Source organism: Amblyomma americanum, chromosome 7, assembly GCF_052857255.1.
Source record: "Amblyomma americanum isolate KBUSLIRL-KWMA chromosome 7, ASM5285725v1, whole genome shotgun sequence".
Lineage (NCBI taxonomy): Eukaryota > Metazoa > Arthropoda > Arachnida > Ixodida > Ixodidae > Amblyomma > Amblyomma americanum.
In genome coordinates this window covers 91,592,478-91,611,938 of record NC_135503.1, presented here as the reverse complement: position 1 = coordinate 91,611,938, position 19,461 = coordinate 91,592,478, and the positions used below count along the sequence as shown (strand labels likewise).

General features: G+C 49.3%; 1 protein-coding gene across 2 annotated transcripts; it reads left to right on the top strand.

Annotated features, from left to right (window-relative positions):
* The first annotated feature begins 2,779 nt into the window (after nucleotides 1-2,779).
* On the top strand, nucleotides 2,780-14,302 carry LOC144097326 (tubulin beta-4 chain-like). 2 transcript variants are annotated; one of them, XM_077630063.1, is made up of 7 exons: nucleotides 2,780-3,079; nucleotides 3,828-3,936; nucleotides 5,359-5,466; nucleotides 9,504-9,748; nucleotides 10,107-10,306; nucleotides 13,493-13,929; nucleotides 14,065-14,302. In XM_077630063.1, exons 1-7 carry the CDS (start codon nucleotides 3,023-3,025, stop codon nucleotides 14,235-14,237), a joined length of 1,329 nt encoding a protein of 442 aa, XP_077486189.1. In that variant the 5' UTR covers nucleotides 2,780-3,022; the 3' UTR covers nucleotides 14,238-14,302. The 2 variants fall into 2 exon arrangements, with proteins under 2 accessions (XP_077486189.1, XP_077486188.1); XM_077630062.1 differs by having other exon boundaries at nucleotides 2,781-3,079; nucleotides 5,356-5,466.
* The last annotated feature ends 5,159 nt before the right edge of the window (nucleotides 14,303-19,461 follow it).

Sequence of the window (19,461 nt, the reverse complement as noted above, 5' to 3'; positions counted from 1 at the left end):
CGCTCGACGGAAACGTAGAGCAGGGCCCAGCGGCACCGGTCGCCCGTTTGGGTGAGAAACCGGTGCAAATTCACCCCCCTCCGTCGGCTCCGGCGGCGACGGAGGTGACGGAGGAAGTGAAAAACCGGCTGTTAGAATGGGGCCTAATGTGTGTGACGGATGCGGTGCAGTGGAAACACTACAGCACCTGCTCCTTAAAGCCAACCTTCATTCGCTTACGGCGCGGTTCGGGTGTCCACCGAGATATGTGAAACAGGCGTCATTTCGTTTCCTTCAACCAACTTTATTCCATTTTCCTTCCTTTACGGGCGCTGTTCGGGCGTCCACTGAGATATGTGAGAAAGGAATAATTTCGTTTCCTTAAAGCCACCTTTATTTAATTTTCCTTTCCTTACGGGCGCGGTTCTGGTGTCGGTCTCCACGGCAGGCGTCGCATCCATCCCACCTAGCGTTCCCCTGAACGCATCAAAGTGCACCGCCGTTTTAATAATAACAATAATTGTTTTTTTGGGAATGAAAATGACGCAGTATAATATAATAATAATAATTGTTTTTTGGGGAAAGGAAATGAAGCAGCATCTGTCTCATATATCGTTCGACACCTGAACGGCGCCTTAAGGGAAGGGAAATAGGAGGGAGTGAAAGAAGGAAGGAAGAAAGGTGCCGAAGTGAAGGGCTCCGGAATAATTTCGACCACCCGGGGATCTTTAACGTGCACTGACATCGCGCAGCACACGGGCGCCTTAGCGTTTTGCCTCCATAAAAACGCAGCCGCCGCGGTCGGGTTCGAACTCGGGAACTCCGGATCAGTAGCCGAGCGCCCTAGCCATTGAGCCACCGCGGCGAGTTCGCCGTATCTGCAGAACCCACTTTCATGACCTGCGCATGCGATGCTGGCAGACGTTTTTCCCGCTGGACCAGAGGTCAACGTCAAAGGTTAAAGTCGAGATAGATGGTGTGGCAGCCGCTGGTGTCGCTGCTGTAGCCGAGGTCATGTGTCGAACCTGGCTACCACCAGTTATGCTCATGGTTTGACCTCTACCTACATTCAAGGTGAAACTTGCGGCCACCGTGACCTCTAGCTACATTAAAGGTCAAACTTGCGGCCCCTCCTGACGGCTCGAAAAGCAGGCGCAGAGAAGCTTCTCGCTTCAAAAATTAAAAATTTGTTTTTGGGGAAAGGAAATGGCGCAGTATCTGTTTCACATATCTGGGACATCTGAACTGCGCCGTAAGGGATAAAGGAGGGAGTGAAAGAAGAAAGGAAGTGATAGGTGCCGTAGTGGACGGCTCTGGAATAATTTTGACCACCTGGGGATCTTTAACGTGCACCGACATCGCACAGCACACGAGTGCCTTAGCGTTTTGCCTCCATAAAAACGCAGCCGCCGCGGTCGGGTTCGAAGCCGGGAACTTCAGATCAGTAGCCGAGCGCCCTAACGATTGAACCGCGCAGTAAGGGAAGGGTAAAAGGAGGGAGTGAAAGAAGAAAGGAAGAGAGAGGTGCCGTAGAGGAGGGCTCCGGAATAATTTCGACCACCTGGGGATCTTTAACGTGCACTGACATCGCACAGCACACGGGCGCCTTAGCGTTTTTCCTTCATAAAAACGCAGCCGCCGCGGTCGGGTTCGAACCCGGGAACTCTGGATCAGTAGTCGAGCGCCCTAACCACTGAGCCACCGCGGCGGGGCACCAGCAGAAATTCCGATATCCTTTTATCTGACGGCGGTCCCCGGATCTTTGGCTGCCATGTTGGTGAACGTCGCACAGTGAAAGGTCATGCGCATGTCTAATCCTGTTATCAGCACCTGTGATGCTGGAGGTCGGAGCAAGCTGCTGTAAGTGGATTAGGCATACGCACGGCCTGTCGCCGTGCTACGTTCACCAACATCAGACAATTTTCTGCGGGCAGTGTGCATACCTAACGCACCGAAAGCAGAACGCCGCCCGGACCAAGGAACGGCAAGAGGCCCGTATTGTGAATCCTCATTTACTAAAGCATTCCATGATCCTTCAAAAGTATCGAACATTATACCTAGTAAAATCACTGCCAGAATGAACAAATTCTGCGCAAATTTTCTGTGTAAATAGCTTGCAGTTCACCAGGCATATATTGGCACATAACCACCCAGTCTCAACCTGGCAACGTTTGGCAGAAGGTTAGGTGGGCGAATGAGATTAAGTTTGCAGGCATAAGGTGGGAGCAGCTGGCAAAGGACAGGGATAATAGGAGAGGCATGGGAGAAGCCTTTGCCTTGCAGTGGGTGTAGTCAGGCTGATGACGACGATGATGATAATGACCCACCCAAACCCCCAACCCAACCTCCCATACCCACACCCAACCCCTCCCTCCTAATGGGAAGCCACTGTTACGAGAGCACACACCAGGATGACCAGCGCAGACTGATCGACGAGGCAAACCCGATTGGAAAAGCTAATAAGGCCATGGACTAAGGTCTCCAACCTCTGGGGGCTCCAGTCAGGCTGCTGCTGCTGCTGCTGCTGCTGATGATGATGATGATGATGAATCAAAGTCTTGCAATCTTTCGGTTTGATTCAAATTTTAGAACCGACCGCACGTGCACGAGTCGAAAAGTTACAAAAATGGAAAAAGATGCTCAAGAATGCACGCGGGGTTCCTTCGAGTGAAACTAATTTCGAGCACCGAGAAAAGAAAGCAGAAGTAGTCGAGTTTGCCCCTGCAGCCAGTTGAGAGAACCCCGTTCGGTCGGATGCCTTCCGAAACGAGAAATAGTACGCGTTGTACGGCGCATATCCTTTGCACGGCATCCGGTACGTGAACTGAAGGTCTTATACATGAGCTCAGAAACGCATTTACTATGGCAGCAACAGGCTGCGGCACTTTCTTAGGAGTTATTGAGTTGACACGCGTACACATAGGAGCATGTACTGTTGAGGAAGAAGTGAGCGTTGATGCGGCGCAAGGCAACGAATAAGTGGACCCTTGACCCGGGCAGCCAGTCGGCATCTTGACAGCCGAGTCTCGGAGTGGCATCAAACATGCGCGAGATAGTACACATCCAGACAGGCCAGTGTGGCAACCAGATTGGGGCGAAGGTAAGCCACCTCTACCATCTTGTGGGTTATTTCACGGCTCAAAGGATCGCGATAGCCATTCGGTCCCAGTGCCTGTCCCGGCGCGTTTTACGTTGGCGATTACGTTTCGTCCTAAACGCCGCGTTATAGAATCTCGTTTCAGGATACGGGCCAAAGTAATTACCTGTGAAGCCGTCGCGGCTTTTAGCAGACGTACTGCTTTCGTTCTTTGTTGTGGCCTCTTTGCGTGGGACAATAATGTGCCCTAATGCGCATCGAATCTCTTATTCCTGACCGCTGTTCTCGCTCTGACCTTTTAATTACTGCTCGCACTTTGAGAGCGTTATAATATTTTTGTTGTTTTATGTCATATAGCTCAGACGTTATTCCCGGTTGTAAGAAAATTCCAGGCAATCGGTCTCGGCGGAGAGGTGACATGGAAGTGTCATGGCAAATGACTGCCGCAAAGCGATCGGCGAAGATTCTTTGCCGGAATTTTTTTTTCGTATGACCTAGTTTTTGCGTATGACGTAATTCAAAGGCCTCAAGTGGTCTTAGGTCCTGCCGGCTTTCCGCCATCAGCAAAACACATGATGTGTGGGAATCGATGGCAGATGACGAGTTGACTACAAACACCAGTTGACAAGTGTAACTGTAGCAGTTATGTTGCTTTCGCTGTGAATTCCAGCCTGTAAATATGCTTTGACTGTCGCCTCTGCGCGATGTGACGCCACTCTGATTAATTACTGGTATCTTTTCCCGTCTGCAGTTTTGGGAAGTGATTTCTGATGAGCACGGCATCGATCCAACCGGGGCGTACCATGGCGATTCGGACCTCCAGTTGGAGCGCATCAATGTCTACTACAATGAGGCCTCCGGTACGCGTCTGGCAGTATTTCGGTTGATAATTTCACTTTGAAGCTTGCCCGTCGCGTTGAACTTGCCTTGCGGCTGTTTCGCGCTGCTAAGCATTACGGAAATTTGCCGGGCTGGTTGGCAGATGACTTCAACAAAAACAGCAAGCGAAAGACAATACCGAATGCTGTGTGTATGGGTGTCTCATATTCTCGGTCCTGTCTTAACAGCGCTGTTTGTGGTGTTAAGCTGTTATCTGGATTCTCAATGGAGCTTCTTCAACGGCAGGCCTTTGATGTTTGAGCTTTAAATTGTACAACCTATCGCGCATTTTTAGTTAGATCACAGTGCAACGTCTAGTGGCCTCTTCTGCTTGCGGCATGTTATGATAGGCCATTGCAGCTTTTCAGGTTGCATTGCCAGAATTCCCGCAGGGATTAGTTTGAAGGTTCTTTATCAAAGGTTTTTTTTCTCATAGGCAATGAATGTTAACAACGAGAATGAGTTCTGAATAATAATAATTGGTTTTTGGGGAAAGGAAATGGCGCAGTGTGTCTCATATATCGATGGACACCTGAACCGCGCCATAAGGGAAGGGATAAAGGAGGGAGTGAAAGAAGAAAGGAAGAGAGAGGTGCCGTAGTAGAGGGCTCCGGAAGAATTTCGACCACCTGTTGATCTTTAACGTGCAATTATATCGCACAGTACACAGGCGCCTTAGCGTTTTGCCTCCATAAAAACGTAACCGCCGCGGTCGGGTTCGAACCCGAGTTCTGAATTCCCTCGTCAGGTTTGACGAGGACATAGTAAGTCTCCCCTCTCCAACGTTTACTCTTGCTGCAGTGAGTTTGTAAGGCGTTTTTAACTCTATGTTTGCTAATAATACCACCGCTGTGCTTCATTTGGAAGGGGCTCGATCATGAAATCCATGATTCGGTAGACGCATTTCTATGGAGGCGAGATTCTAAAAAGCCGTGTGTTCTGCGATCTTATTGCGCGTAAATCAACCCCAGGTGGTGCAAATTTATCCAGAGGCCTGCACTACCGCGTTGATCACAGCCCATGTACAGTATTCGGAAAGTTAATCCCATATACTACACTGTAAGTTTCGTAATACGGAACAGAATCGCAACAGGAGTTGCAACAGGACGTTAATGTAGAAACATCTTTTTGATCCATCTCAAATTATCTATCAACATTTCACCTTCTGTTTTTCTGCTGAAAGTTATTGATATCTTTGATTAAACATAATTGGATCTGCTATTTAAAAACCGTGAGGTGGCGCAAGGTCCTAGTAGTGCCGCTTTTAATTTGCTATGACATCTTCAGTTGGCGCGCTCTATTTTCATTGCTTCTTTAACTGGCTTTGTTGTGACGCAGGTACTTTTAATAACTGTACGGTATGTTTGTTGCCCCTAAGTGATATTTGTTTTTTGTTTGAGGAGGTAAATACGTGCCTCGGGCCATCCTGGTTGACCTGGAGCCGGGAACCATGGACGCCGTCCGCTCGGGACCCTTTGGACAACTCTTCCGGCCGGACAACTTTGTGTTCGGTAAGGGGCTGCTCGGCTTAAAACCTACTACATAAACACACCCACAAGAGCGCACAGTATAGACTAATCATAAAAGCGCACAACTGGCTAAATTTGTATGCACATCTCTGTACGCACTGCGAATCCTCGCTGATTATAATCCAGTCCGAGTGGCAGTCAGTTTAATACAGCCACGGAATCAAGTACTTCGAGTTTGATCTATGGGCATTCTGATCAATTCCTTGCGAAACCTAGTCCACCAAGATTGAGACGCAAGCTTGGAGGTTCATCAAGAATATAGTGCGCCGTGAAAAGAGCATACAACGACAGAGGCAACACATGCGCCATTTCAAAAATAAAATGAAAATAAAACGTAAGATGGGGTCAGAGACCGATTTTCGAAGCATTTCACTCTAAAAAATCTGAGCATCAGGCAAGGGGAAGATTGTGCCTATTATATCACTGGTGGGTACCCAGCGGCACTGGGGACCAAACCCTGGCACCGCATGCGAGGCGGTTGCTCAAACCACTAGGCCACAGGTGCGGTATTGAGGTAAAGAAATGGAGGATAGCTTGTATATATGTACAGTTATGGAACATGTTATTTTTTCCAGATTTACTGGTAACTCCTTAAGTAGCACTTGTAGCCAATCCTTGAAAGTCATGAAGGAAGCCTCTCTTTTTTCTCGCACTGCCGCTTTGCGATGTCAGTGCACGTTAAAGATCCCCAGGTGATCGAAATTATTCCGGAGCCCTCCATCACGGCGCCTCTTTCTTCCTTTCTTCTTTCACTCCTGCCTTTATCCCTTCCCTTACGGCGCAGTTCAGGTGTCCGCCGATATATGAGACAGATACTGCGCCATTTCCTTTCCCCAAAAACCAATTATTGCTAGCTCCATTAATCGAGGATATACAATGCAAAAGCTGTCTAATAATAATTAAATAATTGGTTTTTGGGGAAAGGAAATGGCGCAGTATCTGTCTCATATATCATTCGACACCTGAACCGCGCCGTAAGGGAAGGGATAAAGGAGGGAGTGAAAGAAGAAAGGAAGAGAGAGGTGCCGTAGTGGAGGGCTCCGGAATAATTTCGACCACCTGGGGATCTTTAACGTGCACTGACATCGCACAGCACACGGGCGCCTTAACGTTTTTCCTCCATGAAGACGCAGCCGCCGCGGTCGGGTTCGAACCCGGGAACTCCGGATCAGTAGTCGAGCGCCCTAACCACTGAGCCACCGCGGCGGGGCAGCTGTCTGCGTTCAATGTGTTCATTGGCGTGGACACCGTTATAGACGCTTAAGGAAGTGCGTAAACTGGCTCCCCGGGTCAGTGGACGCTTCGCTTGCCCTTCGAGGTACATGACGATGGTGGAGAAGTGGGCTGCATACACTAGCACTGAAAACTTCGTGGTAGACACGCGGCACTGCAGCAATAGGCCGCAGCGTTCATTGGGCGATCAACCTCTCGCGATCATTTACTGCCACCTGAGACAGAGGCAGGGTGGACGCGCTGCATTTACAAAGTGCGGAAGACAATCAAAGGGGGTTTTAAAACGAAAGCTTTACTGGCCGCAAACTTGCGATTTCGCCGTGGCGGGGCTCCGAGGAAGCACATAACGCCACAACGCGCGCCACACCGCGTATATTTCTCTCTCTCTTTCGCTCCCTAGTCACTACTGTGCTTGTGCCACTAGTAGCACCGAGCCACATGTGTTGCGCCGCTGCGCAGTGCCACGCCTTTCCTCAAAATCCAACTTTCAATTTTGAGTTTTCTCTTTCTTCTTTCCCTGTCTCCTTTACCCCTTCCTTTACGGCGCGGTTCGGGTGTCCACCGAGATATGCGAGACGGATACTGAGCCAATTCCTTTCCTCATAAACCAAACAAAACTAGTCAGCCGACGGTGTTCATAGTTCATGGGCGTTGACAACTTTGAAAAGGCCGTTCATTTTCACGAAAGGATAGGCATAATAATAAAATAATAATTGGTTTTTGGGAAAGAAAATAGCGCAGTATCCGTCTCGTATATCGTTGGAGACCTGAACAGCGTCGTAAGGGAAGGAATAAACGAGGGAGTGAAAGAAGAAATGAAGAAAAAGGTGCCGTAGTGGAGGGCTACGGAATAATTTCGACCTCCTGGGGATCTTTAACGTGCACTGACCTCGCACAGCACACGGACGCCTTAGCGTTTTTCTACCATAAAAACGCAGCCGCCGCGGTCGGGTTTAAACCAGGAGCTCCGGATCTGTATGTCTGTCTGTCTGTTGTTGCCAGGAAGAAAGAAAATGAAAGCGCACAGGCCTGCTCACTGGCTCTAGCCGAGCCACAATCGTAACCACGTGCAGATAGTAGGAGAGTTGAAAGATGGGATAGAAAGACAGGATAGTAAAGACGCGCTAAAGACAAGGCTTATCCCGGAGATAATGCAATACCGGGCCAACCGATGGCGGGAGGGAAGCATCCTTCAAACTCTTCGCCACATTTCCAAAAATATGTCCATTTGGACCCGTAACAGACACTCTACGGGGTCCGGACATTCGCATGCATCTAGTGGGCATATAATCATCGCAAGCCTGATTATATGCCCTAGTGCTCCAGAGCTCCGGATCAGTAGCCGAGCGCCCTAACCCCTCAGCCACCGCGGCGCACAACCGGCTCCGTGGGTTAGTGGAGACCTAAATCTCGCTTTCATGTACGTGGCGTTGGTGTCTACTGCAAAAGACTGCTTTGATTGCGTTCCCCACAGTGTATAGGCAGCGCGCCCTCCCTGTCACCCTGGGAGGTGGCATGCAATTAATGGTTGATCGCGAGATATTGATAACCAAACGAACGCTGTGGCCTAGCCATTGCTTCACTGCCTCATGTCAGACACAACGCTGTCAGCACTATTGCATTCAGGCCACATCTCTCTCTCACCACTGCCACATGCGTCAAAGCACGAATGCGGCGTCCGCATACCCAGGCAGCCAGTTATGCGCCCTTCATTTGTTCAAAGCCAATGCCGTCTTAAACATTGTCAACGCAGAAGAACATAGTGAACGCCGACACCTTTCGCTTTGTATATCCTGGATTAACTGAACTAATCCAAATTAAGTTTTTTGCAGTTGGATGCGAACGCCACGTAACACAAAAGCGAAAGTGAGGTGTCCACTGACCCAGGGAGCCACTTGTGCGCGTTTCCTTTCGTAAAAATGAACGGCTTCTACGTTGTAAACACCAATGAACCAAATGAGCGCCGGCGGCTCACTTGTTTTGTTTGGTTTTGAGGAAAAGAAATGGCGCAGTAACTGTCTCATATGTCTCGGTGGACACTAGAACCGGCCCATAATGGAAGGGATAAAGGAGGGATGGAAAGAAGAAAAACAGAAAGAGCAACTTGAAAATCGAATTTTTAGGAAAGGTGCGGAGCGGCGCAGCGGAGGAACACCTATGCCTCGGTGCAACTAGTGACTCATTAAAAGTAGTGACCAGACACGCTTACCCGAAATGGGCCGGCTATACCCTAGCGTAGCAATCGCTACAAAAGCTTCCATCCGCCTTTGACACAACATCACATCACTCAGCAGAACGGATAGGTGGCGCATTACACAAGGAAGGGAGGTGGCCCTCTGCGTGGACAATCCGGCATAAAACAAAAGATTAGAGACAGATATAATACAGGATATGATTACAGGAGGCGGTTCTCCCGCCCCGGTGTTCATGTCATTTGCCACCCGTTTACATAGTGACTCGCTGGAGAGATTGGGTTCTGTAGCCGAGTACAATACAAGCCATGATTTGTTGAATTGTTTGCAGACGTGAACATATATTTTCAACCTCTTTCACACGCCACATTATCGTAAACTTGCGCAAACTGTTAACTTCAACGGTGTTGTGCGTTGCTTATCCCTCTACTCACTACGTCCACCACAAAGCATAAGTCTAGTTATTTCCGCGTTCCAGGCTGCTGTGTGCATTTCGCCCAGTGCATGGCTTTCCTTAATTGCATATTCTAGTACTGATTTCCTTCATAATAGAGTTTGCACAAGTTTACGCCTCTGACAATGTTCCCCCTTCAGGTCAGGGAGGTGCGGGCAACAACTGGGCTAAGGGCCACTACACCGAGGGTGCCGAACTGGTGGACTCGGTGCTCGACGTCGTGCGCAAGGAAGCGGAGTCCTGCGACTGCCTGCAGGGATTCCAGCTGACCCACTCCCTGGGCGGAGGTACTGGATCTGGCATGGGCACACTGCTCATCTCGAAGATCCGTGAAGAGTACCCCGATCGCATCATGAACACCTACAGTGTAGTGCCCTCTCCAAAGGTGTGTGACAATACCCATCAGAACAAATTTAGTCGTCGTTGTGCTACAGCGCTGATCGGCGTCAACACGAACAGGGGTTCATGTCCTTCCTGAGCACCACGTCATTTACACGCTTTCGCGGCGCGTGTTGTTGTATCGCGTCATGTGCTACTTTCGTTTTCTTAACAGCGGTGAAGATCGCTCGAATCGCGCAAGAAAGTATCAGAATAACATCGAACAGAATTCGCTCGCGTGTTCACGGTAACGGTGACCGAAGCTTTACATCAAATGTGTTATCTTTTTGCTTTTTGTTTTCGTAGAGTTTGAATTAATGCTTGCCTGCACCTGGTAATCGCGGTTCTTCTGCCGTTTTCTGTAGGTTTCGGACACCGTCGTCGAGCCCTACAATGCTACCCTTTCTGTGCATCAGCTTGTGGAGAACACCGACGAGACCTTCTGCATCGACAACGAGGCGCTCTATGACATCTGCTTCCGGACGCTGAAGCTCACTACTCCAACGTACGGAGACCTCAACCACTTGGTCTCCGCAACTATGTCTGGTGTGACCACATGCCTTCGGTGAGTGCTCAGCTTCCGCGTGTATACAAGCGCAATATGGTTTGGTTTGGTTAATGAGGGTTTAACGTCCCAAAACGACTCAGGCTATGAGAGACGCCGTAGTGAAGGGTTCCGGAAATTTCGACCACCTGGGGTTCTTTGACGTGCACTGACATCGCGCAGCACACGGGCCTCCAGAATTTCGCCTCCATCGAAATTCGACTTCCGCGGCCGGGATCGGATCCACGTCTTTTGTCCCAGCAGCCGAGCGCCATAACCACTGTGCCATTGCGGCAGCACAAGCGCAATATCATCGGTCCAAAATTCGAAAAACAAACCGCTGCATAGGTGTACAGACCCAGAGTCTGTTATGGGGACAACTATGTAAGTCGTGCATGTCTCAGGACAGGCGCACACCCCTTCACTACAGTTCTCCGCGAGGCGGTAGTCAGGCTAGCAAGCACGCAGATTCTCCGAAAAGCGAGTTGTTTTTTGGACAGTAAAATAACTAAATTTCTAGTAGGAAAACTACGGCATGACCGGGAACCTGGGAGCGTTACATCCGTACGATCACTCCGCGTGGCGAAGGGCAGCACGATGGTGTTACATATCTTGCACACCTGCACAGATCTATACAGGTGCTTCAGTGTCAGCGTAGAAGGCTAGCATGCTGACGATTATGTTGTAAGCGTTGCGTCAGTATGCTGGCCGGTGGACGGCAGGCAGTTGTCGTACCGTGGCTGGTCTTATTGTAGTACAAGATTACTTTAGCAAGGTCTGCCGTAAATCCAGTATCTATGCCTATGATTACAATTCATGGAGTTATAATCGTAGAAGGGTCTTTCCGACTATTAACTTCGTTGCCATGGGGTACTACGCTACAGGGCAGAGCGTCAATGAAGTTGCCGCAGTCATCTCATCGGATGTCGACGGTTGGAAGGGACTATGCTGGTCCATTCCAAATGAATTCGAGAAATCTGCTTGATAATTCACTTACGCTAAATTCTGTTGGGTTTTCAGCAAGAGTTCTGCATCGTTGTCGAACAGTATTTTTTTTTTTCAGAAAGCAGCGTGGCAGAGTGCGTGCGCATAATGCGAGGAGACATACGGTTCACACATCGTGAGGGGCTTGCCATTTATTTTCGAAGGTTTGCAGCAACGACTACAAGGCAGGTTGTCGCGTAAGGTGCGAATATTTCTAGAAGACGCCGTATATATGCAGGAAGTGGACGAACTAGGCTGGATCCCCTAGATGGTAAGGGGGGAACTTAGCTATGTTGTTGAGCGACAGCGTTGGCGCCCATCAGCCGCGTGAAGGCATCCGCAGTTGCCTGAATGGCTTCGCATCTTATTTATGCCGTTTTAACTGGTACCCGCGATACAGTAGTGGTGCCGGTGTGGTTCTTTTCTTATTAATTTAAATGGCTCAAACTGCACTTTGTCATAATCTATATTTTATTTTTTTTATTTTTATTTTATTTCGATATACTGTCAACGCCAAGCGGGGTTTTTACAGGGGTGAGCGGACTTCAAAAAATGCATAGCTTCCAGATAAAACATTTATAGAACAATAAGCAGCTGTACAATGAAAAGGATGGGTCTAGTTAAAGCAAGACAAGAACTAACAAATTCGAGGTAAACAGTTATGCAGAACAAAGTTTATATCACAAACATTTTAACAATATTTAGTCAGTTTTGTGGCAATATACACAGCTCGGCAAGCTCCAAAATTTGAGGACTGTTGGCTGCATTACAATTTAAAGCGTCAAGTGCATTCCATTCGCGCACTTCTCGCGGAAAAAAAGAAAAATAGAATGTGTTATTGCAACAAAAAAAATCATCACGTGTGAGAGGATGTTTACGGCGGGTGATTCTGGAGTGGCTAATATTGACGAAGTCTTCAGAGTTAAGCTTAAGTGAATTGTGCAGAGGAAACTAGAAGAATTTCAAGCGGTGCAGTTTCGATCGGATAGATAAAGGCTGAAGTCCTGCGCGATGCAAACGTTCAGTAGGTGAATCTGTGCGTCTTTACTGGTTATAGATAAATCGCGCAGCTTTTCGCTGCTCACTTTCCAGTGCGGCTACAGTAGTACTTGTATAAGGGAACTGTGTAATGTTAGCATATTCTAATACCGGGCGCATAAGCGTAGTGTATGCCAGAAGCTTTATTTCGGGAGTTTTCCAAGGCACCTTTGAGGAAAAGCAGTTTGTTCATTGCCTTATTTGCTACATACTGAACGTCCGTTGTCCACTTCAGGTCGGATGAGATAAGGATGCCCAGATATCGGTATTCCCTAACAGTTCGTAGCGCAGTGCTCAGAACCATAAGTGAACTTAAGCGGAATTTTTTTCTTTGTGATGGACATAGAAACAGTCTTGTCTTTGTTAATGACCATACTCCAATCATGGCACCACTGAAAAACTTTATGCAAAGCCTTATTTAGTTTGATGTGGTCACAGTGAAGTTTAATTTTATGATAAAGAACGCAATCGTCTACAAACAGTCTCATTTGTACTTAATTTTCGTTAGTTATATCATTAATAAATAGCAAAAATAAAAGAGGCGCCAGTACAGATCCTTGGGGGACACCAGATAAAACGGGAATAATGTCAGAGGTATTTCCGTCGAATTGGACAAATTGGAAACGTTCAGACAAAAAACTGCTGATACATTGTGGGACGGGACCATCACCAATTAAATCCTTTTGTTTGTATATCACTTTTTGGTGCGAAGTCCGCTGGAACGCTTTGGAAAAGTCAAGGAAAAAATTATATGAAATTGCGACTGTGGTCCAAGACAATTTGGCCCAAGACATTCGCGCCTCGTAAGCAGCTTTAAAGTCCGTTGAAGTACCTCCTAAATTGAGCAGTGTTGTCGGGATAATTGAATAATTGGCCGACCAGTATTCTATAGACTCCGAACAGGCAGAAAATCAGTGCAATTTTTTGTGATAGGTCTCGAGCACATCCAAATCGTTTGCACGAAATTTCTGAATACCGGAATACCGCAATATTCCACGCAATATTCTAAAAAAACCCGCTGTGCAACATCAAGCCATTTTATATGGTTATGTTGCTGCACGAGCATCAACCTCTTAATGACTTTTATAATATGCGAATATATATCTCAGCCTACTTACGCAATCGGAATTCTCCTATGTATGCATTTATGTACACATTTATAAAGCCTCTTCACTGCTATTTCAGGTTTCCTGGACAGCTGAATGCTGATCTTCGCAAATTGGCCGTGAACATGGTGCCCTTCCCGCGCCTCCACTTCTTTATGCCTGGCTTTGCTCCGCTCACTTCCCGAGGCGGCCTCCAGTACCGGGCTCTGACGGTGCCGGAACTGACGCAACAGATGTTCGATGCCAAAAACATGATGGCTGCTTGCGACCCCCGTCACGGCCGTTACTTGACAGTGGCTGCAGTCTTCAGAGGCCGAATGAGCATGCGGGAAGTGGATGACCAGATGCTACACATCCAGAGCAAGCACTCTGGCTCGTTCGTCGAATGGATACCGAACAACGTCAAGACTGCAGTCTGTGACATACCGCCTCGAGGTCTGAAGATGTCGGCTACTTTCATTGGGAATAGCACAGCCATTCAAGAGCTTTTCAAGCGAATCTCCGAACAGTTTACCGGTAACTACGTCTTTGATTTGAAGGTGGTTCTCAAAAGCAAATCGTTTTATTAAAGCCCGTTTGTGCCTGTTGTGTGGATCGACGTATTAGATGTAGTGTGACCACGCCTGCTTGATACATATATTTTTTTCGCAGCTATGTTCCGCCGCAAGGCCTTTCTGCACTGGTACACCGGAGAGGGCATGGACGAGTTGGAGTTCACAGAGGCAGAGTGCAACATGAACGACCTGGTGTCCGAATACCAACAGTACCAGGAGGCCACAGCTGATGATGAGGGAGAGTTCGAAGAGACCCAAGCAGAGGCCTAGTTTTTTTTTTGTGTGCAGACAGTGCTTTTTAATTCGCTGTGGAATAAATTTTTGTTTGTCATGGATCCTTCTTTTGTGTTTCTCAAAGCACGTCTGGCTGAGTCCTGTATAGCGCAAAGTAGACGTTGCGCAATTTGCGCTCGCCGTCCCACTCATTGAAACCCGCCACTCGGTCAAACCTCGCCAACCAGTCTTCAACGCCCTCGAACCTGTCCCCGTGGAACCGTGGCGGCGACCGAGGTGCATGAAGGACGAATGGCGGGGCATTCCCGGTGCTGAGTTGTCTGGCTAGCCGTGGTGGATGTCATGGCCCTTGCCGGCGCTGTCAGTTGGCAGAACTGCGGTGGTAGGCCTCGCAGACGGCGGCTCGCCTTGTGGACGGGTGTTGAGTGCACGCGTGGAAAACAGGGGTCAAGAGTGTCTTCGTAGTCAGAGTACATGGGACGCTACCCAGCTGCTCCACCAAAGATGTCACCGATAAACGGTTGAAGCACAGAGAACGGGTTTAAGTAGGCGCGCTGGGCGTGTAAGACAGGAGGAGGAAGATGGCAAACCTCTAGCCCCTCGAATACCCAAGGCACGGCAAGTCCCAGCTAAAACAGTTCGGCCGCGTTATGGCGCCACATGATGGATTCTACTGTGGCAATATACCTAGTTCTCTGCCGCCATTGTGCGGCAACGCTCTTTCCGTATATATGTTTAAATACCTTAGCTGCCCACCTGTTATCATCCAATTTCGTCAGGCGTTATTCATATATTATTTTACTTTGAGCTTCCCGTATTTCGAAAGGTGCCCAGCCCATATCCCCCTGTACTGCCTCGTTTGTAGTGGCACTTGGTGATAATCTTCCAATACGTCTCTGATATATTTCTAGCCCCGAGTGAACTTCTGCTCTTAAGCTCAGAACCGCATTCACGAAAATATGCTCTGGCACCATTTTTTTTTGCAAATACCTCTTAGTACTTCATCCTTGTTGTACCTCCCCCCCCCCCCCCCCTCAAATACCCTATGTTTCATTATCGCGGCATGTCTTTGCGATTGATGACGCCGTCTAGCGGCGGGTTTTGTTACTCTATGAGGAACAATATGATTTCTTGCCCGCAGAAACGCCTTTCTGAAATTGATCCGGGGTCTTCCCCTACGGAGTCTCTCACAACCTGTGCGCGGCTTCTACGCAGCATTGCTTACTGATAACCGGGTTATATGGAAAACCCGAGTACTGCCCACGTCACATGCTGAACTCCCTTCTTTTTGCCACGCCTCCTCTGCTACACATTCTCAGGCCAATGGTGACCGTCTCATTTTCCTGTAAACGCTGCCGGGCATGCTATCTTAACGGTGCGGCCACTGGCCACGAACTCATAGCAACGACGACGAGCAATCAATTGAATCAAAAGAACAATCGAGCACATGACTACAGCAGCGGCAGGTGTACTAGCGACGACCAGATATCATGGACCACCAGTCACTTCGGCGAAGAGAAACATATCGGGCCAGCTCACCTTGCGAAAGTGGAAGCGTAATTACCTTGCGACAAACGGGGTCACAGATGGCATAAAGAAGCCATTGCTCTCAGCCGCCCTTAGAATTAAGGACTGCCGATGTCTTGTGCGGGAAAGTAGTGCCGTTGAGTCATGTTTCCTAAGCAGCAATGGCGTACTGAGAACCGTGAACCGCTTTGGTTATCCGACTCCCAGTGATGTAGATCAGGGGTCTCCAAACGTTTCTACCATAGAGCCGGACTGTAAATCTATGAAAGCAACGATGACAGAAGTGAATAGCTACGAATGAAAAAAATACCATATACCTTAATATTCACAGGCCTCAGGGTTATATAAATAACTATTTTTGTTTTATTTTTATTGTGTTCAAATTTTCACGGAAATATGCGAGAACCACGGAGGAGACGCTTCGCAGTATAATGCATAACTGAATAGAAATACAAATATGCAAACACCTGGAATACAATTATGAATTTACGCTCATACAGAGCTGCGGAAATTCAAACAACGATGCAAAGTCACGAGAGTAGGCGGGACGGTTGGCGAAGCTCTGTTCTTCAGCACGACGGTAGCAGCCACGACACCTCCGACCCTTCGTTCAGGACCAGGCCGCCGTCGTCCTCAGCCAGTGATGGCAACGTCACGTTAGTAAGCGGGGTGGTAGTCGAGGTCATGGTGTTCAGCACGACGGTAGCAACCACGTCACCCCCGTATCCTTCGTCCAGAGCGGACATAAGTAGGCGGTGCGGTATTCGAGGTCGTGGTCTTCAGCACGATGGTAGCAACCACGTCACCTCTGTATCCTTCGTCCAGGGCCAGGCCGCCGTCTTCTTCAGCAAGTGATGGCGACGTGACATAAGTAGGCGGTGCGGTATTCTAGGTCGTGGTCTTTAGCACGATGGTAGCAAACACGTCACCTCTGTATCTTTCGACCAGGGCGAGGCCGCCGTCGTCCTCAGCAAGTGATGGCGACGTCACGGAAGTAGGCGGTGCGGTAGTCGAGGTAGTGGTCTTCAGCACGACAGTAGCAACCATACCTCCGCATCCTGCGTCCAGGGCCAGGCCGCCATTGTCTTCAGCCAGTGATGGTGACGTTACAGAAGTAGGCGGGGGTGGTAGTCGAGGTCGTGGTCTTCAGCACGATGGTAGCAACCATGTCACCTCCGTATCCTTCGTCCAGGGCGAGGCCGCCGCCGTCCTCAGCAAGTGATGGCGACGTCACGGAAGTAGGCGGGGCGGTTGTCGAGGTCGTGGTCTTCAGCAAGACGGTAGCAACCACGTCACCTCCGTATCCTTCGTCCAGGGCGAGGCCGCCTCCGTCCTCAGCAAGTGATGTTGATGTCACGGAAGTAGGCGGGCCGGTTGTCAGGCCGTGGTCTTCAGCACGATGGTAGCAACCATACCTCCGCATCCTGCGTCCAGGGCCAGGCCGCCATTGTCTTCAGTCAGTGGTGGCGACGTCACAGAAGTAGGCGGGGCGGTAGTCGAGGTCGTGGTCTTCAGCACGATGGTAGCAACCATGTCACCTCCGTATCCTGCGTCCAGGGCCAGTCCGCCGTCGTCCTCAGTCAGTGATGGCGACGTCACCGGAGTAGTAGTAGAAAACATTTGTTCCAAAAAGGTAGGATAGAGAGGCGAAAATACAGATTTTTGGTGGAGTCCTTATTTCAGGACCCCAATATCCACCGCAGTTGCTCTTGCTTGGGATATCAGCTTTCGCTGCTTCGCCAAGTCAGAGCTGAACAGGGCAGACTCCGACTGTTCTCGGAGTGATGTTTGTCTAGTTCGGGGGGCTAGGGACCGGAGTAGCCCCATGTTACATGATATGTTGTTGGAATTCCGTCACACCAGGGGCTATGCTGTTATATCTGTCGGGGAAGATGATGTGGCACTTGTGTAGGTTAAGGAAGGTGTTCGTCTGTAGTCGCCATTCCCTCGCCTCTGCCGCCGTTAGCTTACGGTGTGGTGGGGGATAGACTTGTGTTTGTGTTCGGAGAAGGAGGAGGCGCTCGCCGTACTTAGAGGGGAGAGGGGTGAGGTCAGGGAGGTTAGTCCCTCGGTTAGTATATCCTCGAGCTAGACTGTCCGCGGCCTCTCTTCCCTCGAGCCCCTCGTGTCCCAGGAGTCCAAGTGATTTGGTGCTTGCATGTGGAATTTTGAACTTGTGGGGTTGTCATAATGGGAGCGACGGAGTGTGGAAGTCTGCCAGAGAGGAAGAGGCCACACGCGGACTGGGAGTCGTTAATAATTTTTAACTCATTTCCCGTAGCATGGGCGTGCTGGCCTGCGAGGGCAATAGCAGCAGTTTCTGCTACTGTGGGAGAGCAATTTCGTGGGGAGGCGCTGGCGATTTTCTTGAGATTGGTGTTTAAGACGACCGCCACCGCGTTTGTTGAATCGGATCTGCGCCGCACACATCGACAGGCACAAAATGCTGTATACGTCGACGCAGCCATGTAATAATAATAATAATATTATTATTATTATTACATGGCTGCGTCGACGTATACAGCATTTTGTGCCTGTCGATGTGTGCGGCGCAGATAGTCCACTCGCGCCTTTCGTCGTCCCTTTTGTGAGTCCGAGTGCATGTTCTTCGGGAGTGGAGCTACATACACGCGAGTTCGCAGAGTTGAGGGTAGGTCTCGGTTGTCCTGGACGGCGCGTATGTCAGCCGGGGAACCCACTCTTTCCAAGATTGCGCGTCCAGCTTTGGTGGTGAGGAGGCGTTCCTTTTGCGATGCTAGGACGGCTTCTCGAATTACTTCTATTGTGTCGGTCAGTCCCAGGTCCTCGAGGTGGCAGTAGGCCGTGTACATAGGGAGGCCTAACGCATGTTTGAATAGGCGGTACGGATGATGGCATCTGATTTGTCTCGCTCATTCCCCAGAAGTGGTAGGAATGGGAGACCGTATGACAGGCGGCTCATAACTAGAGCCTGTATCAGTCGAATTGTATCCTCCTCTCTCATGCTTTTTTCTGTTGCGGGTGATGCGCCGAATCAAGCGGGAGATCTGGAAGGCAGTTTTCCTGAGACGCTGCAACGTGTGGTTGGCTTTCCTGTCGCTCTGAAGCCAAAGGCCCAGGATGCGGATAAGAGGGACTTCCTTTATTCTCGTGCCTTCGAGGTAAACCTCCATGTCGCCGGGAGATTTGTAGGCATAGCCCTGAATGCGGATAATTTCGGATTTGTCGGGTGCGCAGCGGAGGCCGCAATTTGCTGCTTGTCTTTCTACGCAATTGACTGCCTCTTGTAGGGTGTTTTCTTTGTTGGCAAGGGAACCCCATGTGTACCAGATGGTAATATCATCAGCGTAGATAGTATAGCCGATGCCTTCAATAGCCTCGAGTGCTTTTGCCATGCCGATCATAGCTATTTTGAAGAGGAGAGGAGAGATGATAGAGCCTTGGGGAGTGCCTTTGTTGGGTGTCTGCTCTGTGCCGGAGCGGACATCTCCCATGCCAATCGTGGCCGTGCGGTTGCTGAGAATGTTTTTGATGTAGTTGAAGGTCTTGGGTCCGCAATCAAAGGCGTTGAGCTCTTTCAAGATGGCGTCGTGAGAAACGTTGTCAAAAGCGCCTTTCAGATCAAGTGCCATAATTAGGTGCTCGCCGCCTCTCGGGATGTTACTGAGTACTTCTTCCTTGAGAAGGAGGAAAGCGCTTTGCGTAGAAAGACCTTTCCTGAAGCCGATCATAGTGGGTGGAAAGAGGCTGCTGT

What these genes read in the sequence shown, in the direction of transcription:
- LOC144097326 (XM_077630062.1), top strand. Translation starts at nt 3,023, where the DNA reads ATGCGCGAGATAGTACACATCCAGACAGGCCAGTGTGGCAACCAGATT. An exon ending in GTGTAGTGCCCTCTCCAAAG is followed by an intron (nt 9,749 to 10,106) that starts GTGTGTGACAAT and finishes CGTTTTCTGTAG; the next exon opens with GTTTCGGACACCGTCGTCGA. An exon ending in GGTGTGACCACATGCCTTCG is followed by an intron (nt 10,307 to 13,492) that starts GTGAGTGCTCAG and finishes CTGCTATTTCAG; the next exon opens with GTTTCCTGGACAGCTGAATG.